We start from the raw sequence: 16447 nt of genomic DNA, 5'->3' as shown, positions 1-16447 counted from the left end.
ACGCTTTCCCCTCTGTTGCTAACAGCTTTATGGTTTCTGGTCTTCCCTATGCATGTTTCATTCACTGTACGTTGATTTTATTGTGTGTAAGGGTAGTTCTTATGCAAGGCTCAGGGAGGTTGGTCTTCAGTCTGGGTGGCCCACATGACACTGTGAGTTGGGCATCTTTACTGCTGCAAGTAACTGGGAGGAAGGGAGGAAAGATGATGGTGGAGTCAAAGCCTTCCCCAAAATGATTCCAATCTAAGTCATGTGATGCAAACATTATGTGTGCGGCATACCTCTTAAGGCAAGTGGAAGTTAATGAGCAAAGAGTCTGAATCGAACACAAATGTCCAAGTCAGTTTTGAAGTTATAAAATAGTGACATGTTTCTTACATGACATGAACAGGAAAGACAACATGAGAAGATGTATGTGAAGTACTTTTGTTAGGACTGACTATATTTTGAGAAAGTGGATAATATACAAAACATGTAATTAAATGTGGCACTATATAACACAAATAATACAGTTTGTCATTTTTATTTTTAAATCTAAATTGAAGTTGCTAAAAATCCTTATTGGTAATAACTTTAAAATATTCAGTGTAGTAGAAGTGAATTTTGGTTCATTTATTTTATTTTATTTTGTTTTGTTGAGAAATGCTCTTACATTGTAGCCCATGGCAACCGGTTGTAGGCCTCTAACTCATGGCGGTCCTCCTGCTTCAGTCTCCCAAGTGCTGGTATTATATGGGTAAGGTACCATTATCAGCTGGAAATGAGATTTTAAAATTAATTCTGTCCTTTATAAACAGACACTTGAGTAGCAATAGTTTGACCTTTTCTTTTTTCTTTTTGGCACCATTTTAGGAAATTAAGGAAACTGAATTTAGGGGAGTTCCAATAAGTCATTTGGAGGTTCATCCCAATGGAAAACGTCTGTTAATCCACACCAAAGACAGTACACTGAGGATCATGGATCTGCGGATGTAAGTGTTTTAGTAGTAACAGGATAAGTACTTCATTTGGTTCCTTTATGGGAAGAAACCACGTTCATGGAGGGGGAAACCAAGAACTACATTAAATGTTTTCCAACAATAGACCATTCCTTAAGATATATTTAGGCAATAACGTAAGTCCAGTGAAATAATAATGCAGTCTGTGCTGACACACTGTGAGCACTAGAATAATGTCAGCTCTTGCTCTAACTGAAAAAGTCTAGATAGTATTCTCATTATTATTAGAATTCAATGGAGGAAAGAAGAAATGTGTCACACAAATTAGAAAGGAACATGAAAATAACTTTTGTTGATTAAGTCTTCGTCACAGAATGCCTACCATATCATAGCCTCTCAAATTAGTTACTAAGCAAATTCAATATTCACAAAGACCATTGCTCTCTCACTAGTCTTTTATTGGTTGAGATAGGTTATATTTGCACTTTTTTGTTTGTTTATAGACTAGCAGCCAGGAAATTTGTCGGTGCCGCAAATTATCGGGAGAAGATCCATAGCACCTTCACACCATGTGGGACTTTTCTCTTTTCTGGGAGCGAGGACGGAATAGTGTATGTTTGGAACCCAGAGACAGGTAAGTATTTATTGATCTTAAAAAATCTTTTAGGGAATGGGGATAGAAAGTCCAAAGTATGTGAAAACTATGGTTTTGGGTATTTTCAAGAAAAATCTGACTTGGTGTTTTAAATCTGACTTGGGTGTTTTAAAATCGGGTAGCGTGTTAGGTTTCTCATCACTGTGACAAATCCCTGACAAGAAGCAATGGGAGGATGGAGTGGTGTGTTTTTAGCTTCCAGTTCCAGGGCTAGGAAAACATGATGGCAGGAGGCTGCTGCTGACGTTGGCACGTTGGAAGCAGGGTTGGGGCTGAGGAAAGTTCAGTAAATAAAATGAGTGTTTGCCATGGAAGTGCGGGCATGTGAGGTTGAATCCCCAGAAACCATGTAAACCCAGAAACAGTGACTCCTACCTGTATCCTGGCATTCCTAGGCCAAAATGGGAGGGAGGCAGAGTCCTAGCCTCTGAAGAGGCAAGCAAAAGACCCTCTCTCAGATAGGGTGTAAGGTGGACACACACACACACACACACACACACACACACGGAAGCTGACTAGTGAACAGGAAATAGGGCTACTAGAAAACTCCAAGGCCCACCCTCAGTGACCCCCCCTCTTCCCCCTCCATGAATGTTCCACATCCTAAAGGTTTCAGAACCTTCAGAAACAGTACCAGCAGGGGGACAAGTAGTCAAGTATTCAAACACATGAGCCCACTGGGGTCATTCATATCAGACCACAACAGATAGCTTCTGGTTAAAGTCAGCAGTATTCTGAATATATATTATATTTGTTCGTGATTGCTTTAATATCATTGTAAATTTAGAATTTCACATTATAAATTGAGATTTATTCTTTCTGTACCTATCAGATAGTGCAGATGCTTGAAAAGTATTTTATGAATACTGTAATACAAAATACAAAACTCTGTAAGTTGAATTGTAACTAGGTAGATACATGGTTAAACATGGATGGTTTAGTTTGATTAGTAACAAGAATATTTCTGGTGTCTTTTGACTCTGGCTAATTTCCTAGGTCTCAATAACTTCTGTTTGTGGCATCTTCTAGCTCTAACCATAGACCTTTTAAGCAGTTAGCACCTCAGCCTCTAGGAGAAAAATTAAAACAGAAAAATTGAACCCCTGCCGATTCTGCCCTGACTAGGGAATCACTTCAATTACAGAGTGTTATAATCCCTCCCCAGTTTGGCCAAAGTCTTTGTTACTTACAATTTTTACACCTTTCTCAGGTCTCCATCATACATACCTGTTTCCATCAAAACACTTCCTGTGTGTTTTGTTCCCCAAAATATTGAAGAGGTTGGGTTAAAACTCAGAAAGAAGCCCATAAACTACAAAATAGAGATAATTGTTCATCACAGTGGTACTCAAACACTTAGGAGTATTTGAGGTGTTCATGTAAATAATGTGAGCCTCATGCTATAAGTATTTTCAGGTAAGGTGCAGAATAATCTCAGAATGAGAAATGTATGACATAGTACAAATTGTTGCATTTCTTTTTTCATTAGGAGAACAAGTAGCGATGTATTCAGACCTGCCCTTCAAGTCAACTATTCGAGACATATCCTACCATCCATTTGAAAATATGGTTGCATTTTGTGCATTTGGGCAGAGTGAGCCAGTTCTCCTTTATGTTTATGATTTCCATGGTAAGTCCAGCTTAATGCAAGTGAAGTAATGTTTATATTTATAATGGACCACAAATCTTGAGTACTATAAAATTTATTAATAATTCTTGAAATTAGCATAGTCTCTTTGAATATACTATATAAAAGAGGCAAAAAGGTGACATAGGTTATTATCAGGATTATTTGGATTTATGTTGTTTTTTAAATATTTATTTTCTATTCTGAAATTAGGATTTTGCTTTTCTAATTTTACAATATTCCTCAAAGATATTTTATAACTTTTATATATTAATTATAAAAAATGAAGTTTTTATTATTCTCTTTGCTTAAATTTGACTGTGATATAACATCATTCAATATTTTGATAAGCTGGAGTTATATATATATATACACAATAGTTATATATATTTAAGTATACAATTGTATTGTAATATTAATGTAAAACTATAAACATACTTTAATAAAAATATCAAAAGATAATTTTCTTAATACTTGCTGAATTATCTAATGCTATGATACATGTGATTAGACAATTGAGCTGTTATAAACCTGAAGGATTTGTTCATGGTGCAGATTATATTATACATTTCCCAATAAATTATCTTAAAAATGAATGCAGAAAATGAAGGTTTATCTTAATGATCCTTATAGAGAAGTAATGATTCTTCAATTCATACTCAAATTTATCAACTGCTGTACCTAGTGATAGAATTGTCAGGCAATGAATACCATTTAGGTTTCCTAGCAACTGTTAGCAAAAACGCTGCTGCCCTATTACAGAGAAGGGCAGATGGGCTTCTCAGGTCACCCAGTGTCCAAAGCTGATGTCTCCTTCTAACAAGTATCCTGAAATAGTTATTTACCCCGTTCCAGTGTCCCATAGACAAAAAGAATTCCACCCAATTCCTGTGTAATTGGAACCACTGTCCAGGAGAGGAGGGCACAGTTATTACCTCAGACTCTCAGGGGATTTCACAACCATCTTTATTCAGTTTATAATTTGTATTTTAGACTTGTGACATTTTCACTGCAAAGGTTAGGTAAGTTCCGCTGCTTTTGTCTTCAAGTAGCTTCCCTCTCTTCACTGCTAGAGGTTCCTTGGCTCAGAAAGAAGGAGGCGCCTAGCTGGACAGTGACATGGATCTCAGGTTCCTCCTCTGCCCAGTTCAGTGACCTTAGCTGCAGCCTCCTGCCTTTCTGACCCTCCATTCCTTCATCTCTTGAAAGGTATTTCTAGGAACAGCGCCTGCCCTACCAAAGGGAGCTCTAAGGACATTAGGAGACAGTGGCTGTCAAGGCGCCCTGGAAAATGATAAGCACTCTAGTAGAAGAAACCAAAATTAATATTAGTGTTGATGCTCATCTACCGGTAGCTAAGTAACTTGACAGGAACTTATGCTTTAGCATGCCAGTAAGCATCTTCGTGGAATGGAATTGGAAAAGATGGTCTTCCTCCCCTTTACTCCGTAAGTCAGCTTTTCTAACCCGCAGGCCATGCCAGGCCAGCTGTATTGCAGCATGAAATACAGACGGGTAAAAGCATGTAATGTCTGCATTGTCTTAGAGTGCGCAGGAGGAAGGGTTGGAAAGGTGAGCATCTCAGAAATGATGACATCTGAATAACAGCCCATGAAATTACTTACTTTATGCAACATATTCAAAACAGTTTTTGGTACAATTCACCTTTACAAAGAAAATTAAGCTCAAAATGTTTCAACACATTTTCCAAACTCTTTGTTGCCTATTTTTAAAAAGGGGAAGCTGAGGAAGAAGTTAAATAACTTGGCACTGTTCTTTTGAATGGTATAGATACAAAAGAAATGAGTTACTTCAGTCTCTGACGTGTTTTACTTAGTGAATGCAGGCTGCACTCAGTAGTTCAGATAATCTACATTGTTCATTAACATTTTTAAGGTTTAATTAACCTATTACAGTTTTGCCTGTACTTTATTTTTCAACACAGATATTTTGCTCAAACATATATTTTCTGAGAATGAAGTTCACATGTGGTTTTCCTAAGTTCCAATGACATGAGGTTCAAACGAAAGAGGACAGCTAAGTTACTTTAAAATAGCTTCTGAAATCTTCAAGGAAAAAGAAGCAAGTTCATTTTTTTGTAAGTTAAATAAGCTACAAATGAGACCACAGAGGTAGCTAAATGTATCATCCATCTTTCAGTTCTAGCAGGATCTGTGAAGTGGCAGCAAGCGTCTTTCCCTCTTAAGCATATGTTCAGCTTGTGGTCTTTTGAGTCTTTCATTCTACTGACTTTTTGCTTTTTTTTGGGGTAAGAAATATGATTTTTACTTTCAGAAGGCAGTCTTATTTGCCTGTTGTTGAAAGGGTTAATCATCTAGTAATACAAAGTTTAGTCACAGAGTACCACAAGTAATGTACATTGAGGATTCCCATAACAAAGTGCTGGGCAGAGAAACGGTTTCTGCTGAATTAACTTTATGAAGCCAGACTTTAGCAATAAAGGTTTTGTTATTAAACAGTGTTTGTCTACTATGTATCTATGATGTTGCTATACATTTAAGAATAATTATAGCACCTACATAGCACTATGTTTTAAACACTTTGTTTGTGTATTTAAAATTTTCACTAGGTTTTATGACATAAATACTGTTGTTTTCACATTTTTACAGGGTATAGGAGTTGAATCAATGTAGACTGGTCTTGAAATCTATACTCTTATTTGCCCACTAAATTTATTTATAAGCAAATGACCTCATGTGTTAGCTTTTGAATAATAAAACATTTCTATATCATATCAGTTTCTCTATGGAACGTGTAGTTTCTATGGTATTTGATACCTTGTAGGAAGCAAAAAAATGTAGGTTTGTTCATTTGTGTATTACCAGTACCTAGCCTGGATACTGACATAGTTTTGTAAGTAGGGTCAAGTCTCTGACAAGCTCTTAATATTGCTAACCCCAGGTAATGAGCCTGAGTTCTCACTAGGTGGCAGTGTCTCCTCTGAAGGACTATTAATACTGTCTTTCTGTGGTAATAGGGACCTTTTGAAACTCCCATTGTGTGCCAAGCTGCAGAGACAAGCGAGAAAACCAGGCATCAGACTCAGATTTTCTTGCTCACTGCTAACTCTTCATTCTTTTTTCATAGTTGATTAACGTACTGGAAAAACTTTAGCCAAACTAAAAGGCCATTTCTAAAATTGATAGGCTTTTAGAAGTAGAATTCATATTCATCAGTGAGCTGCATTGTCACTGTGGTAGCTTTATTTGTCACACTGTGGAAGGCTCTGCCACAGTTCAGGATATACACACCTTTACATTCATAAAATTGTGTTACAGCTGAGCACAGGCACACACCTGAAATTCCAGTACTTGGCAGATAGAGACAGGAGAGTTAAAACTTCTAGGTCATCCTCAGGTTCATAGAGCATTCAAGACTAGCCTATGCTAAAAGAGACCCCATCTCTCAAGTTGATAATTGCCTATAGTGTTTATAAAGTACTATGTTTAACATAGTTCCTATGCAGCACATGTTTGCATTGAGAATTAATTTTTTAAACTTTTTTAATTAAGAAAATGTTTTCATTCTTTTTACACACCAAAGATCCTCCTCTTCCCTCCCCCCACCCACCCCCAGCCTCCCCCCTGAACCCTCCACAAGAAGTCAAGGCCTCCCATGGGGAGGCACATCCAGTAGAGGCAAGTCCAAGCCCTTCTCCCTGCCTCAGGGTTGCACGAGGTGTCCCATCATAGCTACTGGGCTCCAAAAAGCCCCCTCATGCACCAGGGATGGATTCTGATCCTACCACCAGGGAACTCCCCAAGCAGATCAAGCTACACAATTGTCTCACCATGCAAAGGGCCTAGTCCAGTCCCATGCAGGCTCCACAGCTGTTGGTCCAACTTTCATAAGTTCCCACTCATGTGGTTTGGTCGTCTCTACAGGTTTCCTCATCATGATCCTGATGCACTTGCTCATAGAATCCCTCCTTGAGAGATATCATGGGGACAGAGAGAAACCCGTTACTAGGGAAGCTGCCAGGAATCCCCAAGGATGACCCCAGCTTGGACAACTAGAAATAGTGGAGAGGGTGCCTGAGCTGAACTGGCTTGCCCCAGAGATCAGACTGGTGAATACCCTAACTGTCATCACAGAGCTTTTCTCCAGTGACTGATGGAAGCAGATGTAGAGATCCACAGCCAAACGCCAGGCAGAGCTCCTGGAGTCCAGTAGGAGAGAGAAAAGAGAATTAAAATTCTTACACAATAAATTATTTCTTAAATTTTATAAAAATATGGAAAGGCATCGCTAGTAGATTTGATATCATGTACTTTCTTATGGAATACTTCCAAAATCCTTGAACAAGATTGTCACCATTTTGCAGATAATGAAACTCAGGTACCAGAAGAATGAAGTCAATTTCATAAGGTCACATAGGTCTTGGTAAATCTACCATTTTATTCTAGGCTGTCTGTTCAATGTCGTCATATTAAGAGAATATCTAGGTGATAGGAATTTAACATCCACAGCTTATGTATCATTTAATGTTTTTAATGTATGATTCAAAATCAGGCCCAGATATTATAATTCTCATATTTTCATGAAATTTTATCATAACAGATTGTACTAATTATAGGATGGGATTTTAAATATGGATTTTTAGTCTAGTCGAAAAAATTAAAAATTAAAGCTGCCACATTTTAAGGCCTAATGAAGCTGCTTTATTGTATTCTGAAGTATTTACTATTTCTCACATAGTAGATTCTTGGCTTTTAAAGCCAATAATATTTAGTGACTAAGGAAATATACATAGTTTTATCAACATGATGGCCTTAAGCATAAACAAGAACTATGAAATCTTCCTCTAGGCCTTTTTTATGCTTAAATGGGTGCTTTATAAAGCACACCCCAAAGGAATGCCGTGACCCAAAGCTGAGAGCATGTGGCCAGGATGTCTACAGCAGGAGGTGAGACTGGGCCACTCGACAAAATGCTGCTGTCACTTGTTCATCCCTCAGGAAATAATTTCAATTTACGTATGCATCTTCTTTTTAAGCTGTGAAATAAAACTAATACACACTTAATTTTACCTCTCTATTTTATCAAAGGATACAGTGAAACTCTAAAGTAAGGCATGGAGCCCGGGTACAAAAAAAAGTTCATGAACCAGGCTTTGGTAGGAAACGCTAGGGGCTTTTCTGTAGTGAAGCAGGTCACCCACTTTGAGCTGAGCAGTACAGTGTGGGACGGGAGGAAAACAGGGAGCGAGCACCACTTTGGCAGGGCATTGCAGACACCTGCAGGATAAGCTCTAAAGCATTCAGTGTCTCGAACATTCTTTAAAGTAAGTACAGTTACCACCTACATGATCTTAACCCCTTGCCCGTGCCTCTGCCATGCTCCATTTTTATATATAAAATGTTAACCATGCTCCATTGAAATAAATACCCATAGGGAATTTGGGGATTTGCCATTTTACTCCATTTACAATATTTTAATACATTGTTAAATCTATCTTAATACTTTGAAAAAGTTAAGGTCATATTTAGTCAGTGCCTTTTGCTGTTCTTACCAGTTTAAAAAAAATCTTATTTGAAAGAGAAAAGATGATACATATTTAATATATTATGATACTTAGGAAATACAGTTTAATGAAAAGTATAAGTGAAAAGGTAGTTAAGTCCCGTTAACTTATTAAGATGCCAGGACGTGTGCTTCTTGGACATCCTCGTGACTGCTTCTCACTAGGGTTAAATGAAACTGTGGTTGGCAAATACAAACTCTCAGAAAATCTAGGAAGTTAGAATGCTAGACTGTTGTTAGATGCAGCTTTACTTGCAACAAGAAAACTAAAAGCAGGCAGCAGAGTTTTCAAAGCAAAGAAGACAGAGATCATCAAATTGGATGTCCGTTTGTTGACTTCCAGCCCTGAAACCTATCCACTCTAGAGGCAGACTTCCAAATGCTGGCCTGTGGAACACTTGTCTGTAGTCTTTTTCTACAGCTTTACATTTGCTCATTTTTAAAGTTATCTTTGGATAATTGAAGGTGAAGTAAATGTTCTTGTTACTCTGAAAATAAGTACAAAATACAAAAAAAAAAAAAACAACCCTAGAATGTGCAAAAAAATCTACAGGGAGTGGCAGCTCTTGCCTTTAAGGACAGAGAATTGGTGCTGAGGAATACCTGTCATTGACATTTGCTGTGGTCAGCAGGCCTCCTCCAGGGCCCTGTCCTCTGGAACTCATCCAGCATGGTCTGCAGAGAGAATGCTAGGTATCAGCTGGCTCTTCTCCTCAGTTTACATAGATGAGGTTGTATGTGGATATCAAAATCTGTATTTTTTACAGGTGCTGTATCTCATAGATGATTTTTTACTTTAAAAAGCCCAACATTTTATGCTCATCAAATATATATAATATATAATGTATATTATATACATTATTCTAGCACCTGGTGTGGTCCCTCACTCCCAGCACCCAAGAGGCAGAGGTGGGCAAATTTATGTGAGTTTGAGGCCCACCTGGTCTACAATCCAAGTTCCAGGACAGCCCAGGCTACTATAGAGAGACCCTTTTTCAAACACACACATAGAGAGACCCTTTTTCAAATACACACACACACACACACATACACACTTTTTAAAATATTTTGTATTATTTTTGTGGTGATAATTTTATTTCTGCACTTGATTTCAATGGTGATACTCCGTTTTATCTCTCTCACACACACACCAACACACATATATCAGTAATTTATTTAAATAATTTTATGCAGTAACTGTGGTATATGTTTAAGTACATACCTATCTTATCCATTTTGTTGCTTAGAGAAAATTGTCTTGAAATACATTAGTCAGTCAGACAGGAAAAAAAACATCGTATTTTTATTTGCATTTTAATACCGTGTTCTTCTTTGTTGGCTGTTGGCTACACAGTTCTTTGTTTTCCTCTCGGATTATTCATGTAAAATGGGTTTTTGTGGGTCCTGTCTGCATATCACGAGCCGTGAATTGCTTTCATTATTGCTTTATCATTTGCTTTGTGTGTGTATGCAGCTTTATTGGGATCATTTACATACAGTGAACTCTCTGAATTTTAAATATATGCTTTGATAATTTATGTTCTTGCAAGCTCACCTCCTCCAATCAAAACAGTGAGCAGACCTGTCTTCCTTCAGTTGTTCTGTGTCCCGTTTTAATTGCTCCTTCCGTTTTTCAGAGTGAAAGCACTCTGGTTTCCATGTTCCAGAATTGTTTATAATAACAGATACTGTAGAGACCACGAATTCTGTTATGTCTGGATGTTTTCATTCCTAATTACTTTGGCATTCTTGTATGTTTCAGCACTTATCAGTAGTTCGTTCTTTTCCCTGCCTGCCATTGCTCCATTCTAAGGTCTACCACACTTTGTGCTTCTGCTGTCGGGAGATGCACATCCAGCTTCTGTCAATTTTTAGCCCTTACACATAAAGCTGCTGCATCTTCTTGTACAAGTTTGTATTTGGGGAAGCACTTTCACTTCCCTTATGTAAATTCATAAAAATGAAAGGTCAGGATCATATTGCAGATGTATTTTCTTAAGCCAAGTTGCGTACGGTAGTGTACACTCAGGAAAAAGGAGTCAGGGTGATAGTGAGTTTGAAGCCAGCCTTCACTATACGGAGACTGGCTCACAGAAAAACAAAAATTGCATTTCCAGGGGCTGGAAAGATGGCTCAATGGTTAAGAGCACTGGCTGCTCTTCCAGAGGTCCTGGGTTCAATTCCCAGCAACCACATGGTGGCTCACAACCATCGATAATGAGCTCTAGTGCCCTCTTCTGGCCTGCAGGCATCCATGCAGACAGAACACTGTACATAAGTAATTTTTTTTTTCTCTTTTAAATGCATTTCCCCTTGAAGCGTTCCAACCTCTTTGGTCCTCTGCAGATCTGACATGGCAGGTCACTGTCTTGTCATTTTAACCATTCTCACAGACAGGCTTGCTGTTTTCCCCTGGCTCTCTCTGGTTCGCTCATTCCTGCCAACTGGTGATGCTGAGTGCTTTCTCAGGTGCCTGGCTGCCGTCTTTGGAACGTCTTCAGGATCTGTTTACATTGGTGACCATGTTTTGTTTTGTTTTGTTTAAGTTGCCATCTCTTTTCCTTTTCCTTTTTTTCTTCCAGTTTTGATTTGAGAGTTCTGCATGCAAATGCTTTCAGGCCTGTGATTTACAGACACCCCTCCCAGGGTTTGCCCTGTCTTTTAATTACTTTAGCACCTTGAAGAACAGAAGTTTGAAATTTTGAAATACAGATTATCAGTTTGTTCTCTAATGGATTTTAGTTTTGTACCTAAGAAAATTTTACTTACTCGAAGCTCCCAGAATTGTTTTCCTGTGTTTCATTCTAGAACTTTTGTAACTTCATGTTTTATATTTGCATCTGAGCTTCATTTTCATTTTAATACATGGTATGAGGTATGGATCAAAGTTCTTTTTTTTTTTCTCATATGAATATCCATTTGATGACAAGTTTGTCCTTCCCGGTTACCTTTACTCCTCGTCTGAATATGTGCTGGGTTCCCTGTTCTGTTGATCTCTTTACCATTACACAAACAGATAATTTTGTTAACCAGCCAGTTAAGTTTTGTGTATTCTTTTCATGTTCTGCAGCCTAAAGGAACTCACTTCCTAGCTCTAGTGGCTTATGAGGGTTTTTTTTTTTTTTGCTTGTTTGTTTGTTTTTATTTCATTCAGATATTTTACAGAGATCTAAACCTAGGATTAAGGAATAAATGTCTTCTTAAATTTTGTTCCCTAGGTGCCTCAGTTTTCTCTCCTGTCTTATATTACATAGAAAAATATTTCTTGGAAAGAAATCTGTTCCTTTTTTTTTTTCTCTTATGTGTTTTCTTCATTATTTGGTGAATTCAACCAAGAAAGTAAATCTGGTTCCTTTTATTCCATTTTTATTTAGAAAGATAAAAACTCATTGCCTGTCATTTGCTTTTTTAATTTCTATCATTGTAGGGATTTATTTGTCTTAAGATTTAAATGTTCATGAAACAAAGTTGATCCTATTTTCCCATAAGAATATTGGTAATTCTTGGCCCTTTCTGACTCACATAATCCTAGTGGATAATCTATGGGATATAATAAATTTGTTTTTCTGAAATATCCTCACACACAATTTCCTTCCTTTCATGTCATTTTTAGGAAGCCTTCCATTTCAGTATTGTATAACTAAGGAAATCGTTTTTAAATGGTAACTTTATGTATTTTTCTCCTTGGGTTAATTTTTTTCAGATTCATTTATCCAGTCAAGTGAGAGAGTGTATTTGAGTGCATCTTATGAGCCATAATGTGCAGTGGCGATGCCGGTCTCACCACCGGCCACCATAGTTTACAGCTATTCTCAAAAAACGTCCACCTCTGTGTCTGTCTAGGGATTTAAATCCAAAACAAAAATTACATTAAGAAATAAAGCCAACTATGAAAGTACTTTTTCATGCAACATCCACAACATGAAAAAACAAAACATTGTAAATATTTAGTGACAGGAGAATAAGTTTGAGAATTATAATTCTTAGGTATTATAAAACATTTTAAATGGTAATTATGTTATAAAAATTTGAAATCTTTTGTATTTAAATTGAGAAAAATTTAAACTATACTTACATTGTAATATTTTACATATAATAGACATATGTATGAAATTGGAATATGTATATTTTATATGTATAAAAATGGGTTTAGGTACATGGGTTTGTGAATGATGATTTTTATCATTTTGCATCATTAGGCATTTGAAATAAGTATGTATGTAAGTATGTATTGGGCTCCCATCTCAATTTGCATTGCCTTCAAAGCTCAATTAAGAAACTGTTTGGCATGAAATTGTGAAATTATAAATTTTCCTTGATTTCATATTGTCTGTAATTTTTTATCTTGCCAGTCATGTTACCTAGCAATTAAAATGTACTGTTCCATTTCTGACCGTTTGTTAAATGTTACCATTTCATGACTTACATATTTGAATGTCTTTTTGCTATGAGTGTTTGAACTAATTTTTGGTTCTTTTTTCTTTTCAGTAGCCCAGCAAGAGGCTGAAATGTTCAAACGCTATAATGGGACACCCCCATTGCCTGGTATACATCAAAGTCAGGATGCCTTATGCACCTGTCCTAAACTGCCCCCTCAAGGCTCTTTTCAGATTGATGAATTAGTCAACACTGAAAATAATTCATCAAGGAAGATTCAGCTTGTGAAGCAGAGGCTCGAGACTGTCACAGTATGTTTATTTATTTGTATGTATGTATGTTTGTTTGTTTGTTTGCTTGTTTATGGTGGTTGGAAATTTAAAACCATTTCCTTTGCCATGCCAACAAAGATTAATGTAAGGAAGGTAGTTAATTTCTTAAAACATGGTTTTCTTATTCTTATGTAGTTCTTTCCAAGTACTAGTTCTGAAGTCGTTATTTACAGGATACAAACTAAATTTTGGTCAACTCCTCATGCTATCGGGACTTGACATTTCTTTAAAGACCAGCTCAAGATGTAATAAGGAAGGGTTCTGAACCAAACAATCATACCTAGCACGTGTCACATGCATACAGTGTAATTACTAGGAAAGGCAGAGAAACCATGGTGTCAGCAGTTCGCGATAGAATCATGGAGGGTAGGGCTGTTAGGTTTAGACACTCGTCCTATGAATTCTCACTACCAGAACTTCTAGAGAAATGGTTCCAAACCTTCCTAATGCTGCGACCCTTTAACACAGTTCATTCTGTGGTGACCCCCAACCACAAAATTATTCTTATTGCTATTTTCTAACTGTAATTTTGCTACTGTTATGAAATATATTGTAAATATTTTTGGAGAAAGAGGTTTGTTGAGGGAGTCACGACTCACATATTGAGAACTACTGTGAAACTACTTCATAAAGAACAGATAATAATTAACAAGGTATTTCTGTCCACGCATTCAAAGCCTTGTAGAATCTTTCTGACAGCTTAAGCCTGAGTGTTTCTCGAGCATCAGTGTCCATCAGAGTCATCTAGCAGGCTTAGTAGAGCACTCATGGCCAGGCTGTGTTCCTGCAGGGTTTAATTTCCTGTGTCTGCCTTAGTCTATGAGTTTTCATTTCTGGCAAGTTTCCAGGTGCTGGTCAGAGCTCTCTGTTGAGAACAGCTAGTCTGGTCCAGTCCCAGCACGTAAGAGCGTCGTGCACCCACGTTTTGTTCCCTCGCCTACACTGTGATCTCATTGAAGGCAGTTCTGATGGGCTTTAGCATATTTATGTCCTGGGTTGGCTTGGCTAATTTTCACTGTTCAATATAGGTGGGTGATCTAGGGAACATTTGGATTCCTATAGATTCCCTTCTATACAGAATCTTTAATATTTTTGTTTCTGTCCATTCTTTCCTGTCTTCCTTTTTAGGAGATAAATCAATACCCTTATCTTTTCAATTTCCCCATTTTGACATTTTCCCCTAACCCTTTACCTTCCTGTTCTCTGATGGGTACTGCTCTGTTGCCACCATGGAGGATAATGTGCTGCTAGGGGCTTTGCCTATGACAGTCCCCTGTTTCCTACACTTGTGTGCTGCCTTTGGAGGAAGAGATGACCAAGTGTAGCTCTCAATATTAGAACAAATAAAACTTAGCTACCTCAGTAACTATTGACTACCTACTACGTTTAAGGTAGTCCCCAGAACACAAAGGGTAAACCGTGACCTCAGCTTGCATCAAATCTTCTAGGCGGTGATGTAAGTGCACACACACACACACACACACACACACACACACACGCACACGCACACACACACACACACGCACACACACACAATTGTATAATGTTAGTCTTAATAATACACTTATGAAGTGCTCCTATTGACTCTTAGTGTAGCAGATGTGTAACATTGGCGCTATAGTGGTTGGTATCCTTGTTTTATAAACAAAGCTACTATTAGCTATTTGTTTTTAAAAGACGGGTTTTATAGATCTTGCAAGTATAGATACTGCACAAAATCTATTTATTTTAAAAGAATTTCTACATAAAAAGCTATAATAACTAATTTTTGTGTGTGTGATGGGTGAGTTTCTGCTTATGCTAAATGATGCAGTATAATTTTTATGTCAACTATTGTAATGACCAAGAAGTCTTTAAAGACAGAAGCAGAAGAAAGTACTACCCAAACTTATAGAGACTTTAATGGGAGAAGACTAGCCAACAACATTAAGTATGTCAGGATAAATTGCTCTTATAGTCAAAACTAGGCAGAGGGATACTAGATTCCACTTGAGTTCAGTTGAACTGCATAATGTTGATTTATTAGAAATAAGTTTGGGTCATGACTCAAAAAATAAAAGTTTTATTTAGAAGGTTATGATGTCTGTTGGGGTATTGTATTGTTCCCCACATTTTACGGTAACCTCATCTAAACTTCATTGATCTATAGGTATATATTAGGAAGTTTCTATAGTAGTAGGGTTCCATGTAGCTTTTTAAAAGTCCTTAGTGTTAGTTATCCACCCCTCCCCGTTGCCCCCTCGTCCTTGTCCTCCCATTTCCCACCCCACTTAACCCCCCTTTTCTGATTTCTACGTTACCCCACTATAGCGCTGTATTTCCCCTTCCTCGAAAGATCCCTTCCTTCCCCAGTCCATTACTAGCTCCCTAACCTCTGTTGGTATTCTAAATGAAACTCATATGTGGAGCTATATAAAACCTACTGGGCAGACTGAAGTCAGAGTGTAAAAAATGGATTGGCATTCATGGAGAAATGATAATCTCATTTAAAACAAGAGTGCCATGAAACGGACGCTGTGACTTTCAGGATAGGGGGGGATGACTCAGTGGATAAAGTACTTGCTTCACTGTCATGAGGGCCTAAGTTCAGTTCCTCAGCACCCACATTTAAGCTGGCGTGGTGTGTGTGTCTGTAATCCCAGCACAGACTAGGTGGAGACCACAGGATCCATAGAGCTCACTGGCCAGCTGGCCTAGCCAATCACTGAGCTCCAGATTCAGTGAAGACCCTGTCTCAAAGAATATGGTGGAGAACATAGAGGCAGAAATCTGACATTGACCTCTGATCTTCAAATGTACACACAGAGGTGTACACATCTGCCTACAGATACACGTATGACACACACGCACACGCACACATACACGTACAAGAAAAGAGCAATATAGGCAAAGCATTAGAAACCGTAATTTAGATTGTATTTTAATAAATAGAATAAATCAGAATTTTTATTAATGAAGTCAAAAGGTGGTCTGA

The 16447-nt window shown here is 37.6% G+C and overlaps 1 protein-coding gene and 1 long non-coding RNA gene across 7 annotated transcripts in view; one reads left to right on the top strand and one right to left on the bottom strand.

The window, feature by feature from the left end:
- Ahi1 (Abelson helper integration site 1) overlaps positions 1-16447 on the top strand; it is a 148984-nt gene that overhangs the window by 46241 nt on the left and 86296 nt on the right. For 2 of the 4 annotated variants that reach the window (XM_042262218.2, XM_006980107.4), the window contains exons 13-16: positions 853-971; positions 1442-1572; positions 3083-3223; positions 13253-13452. In XM_042262218.2, the coding sequence (XP_042118152.1) occupies positions 853-971; positions 1442-1572; positions 3083-3223; positions 13253-13452 (591 nt within the window). The remainder of the gene's footprint in view (positions 1-852; positions 972-1441; positions 1573-3082; positions 3224-13252; positions 13453-16447) is intronic. The other 2 variants (XM_042262219.2, XM_015998668.3) reach the window with 1 other exon arrangement.
- LOC121823186 (uncharacterized) overlaps positions 1-16447 on the bottom strand; it is a 47803-nt gene that overhangs the window by 1309 nt on the left and 30047 nt on the right. For 2 of the 3 annotated variants that reach the window (XR_013045056.1, XR_013045054.1), the window contains exon 4: positions 7032-9439. This is a non-coding gene — a long non-coding RNA (uncharacterized LOC121823186). Of the gene's footprint in view, positions 1-652; positions 755-2820; positions 2906-7031; positions 9440-16447 lie in introns of those variants that run through there. The other variant, XR_013045055.1, reaches the window with a different exon arrangement.

The sequence above is a fragment of the Peromyscus maniculatus genome, chromosome 16 (genome assembly GCF_049852395.1).
Source record: "Peromyscus maniculatus bairdii isolate BWxNUB_F1_BW_parent chromosome 16, HU_Pman_BW_mat_3.1, whole genome shotgun sequence".
In the NCBI taxonomy this organism is placed as follows: domain Eukaryota; kingdom Metazoa; phylum Chordata; class Mammalia; order Rodentia; family Cricetidae; genus Peromyscus; species Peromyscus maniculatus.
The sequence above is the reverse complement of the archived record's forward strand: the minus strand, read 5'-3'. Positions and strand labels throughout refer to the sequence as shown.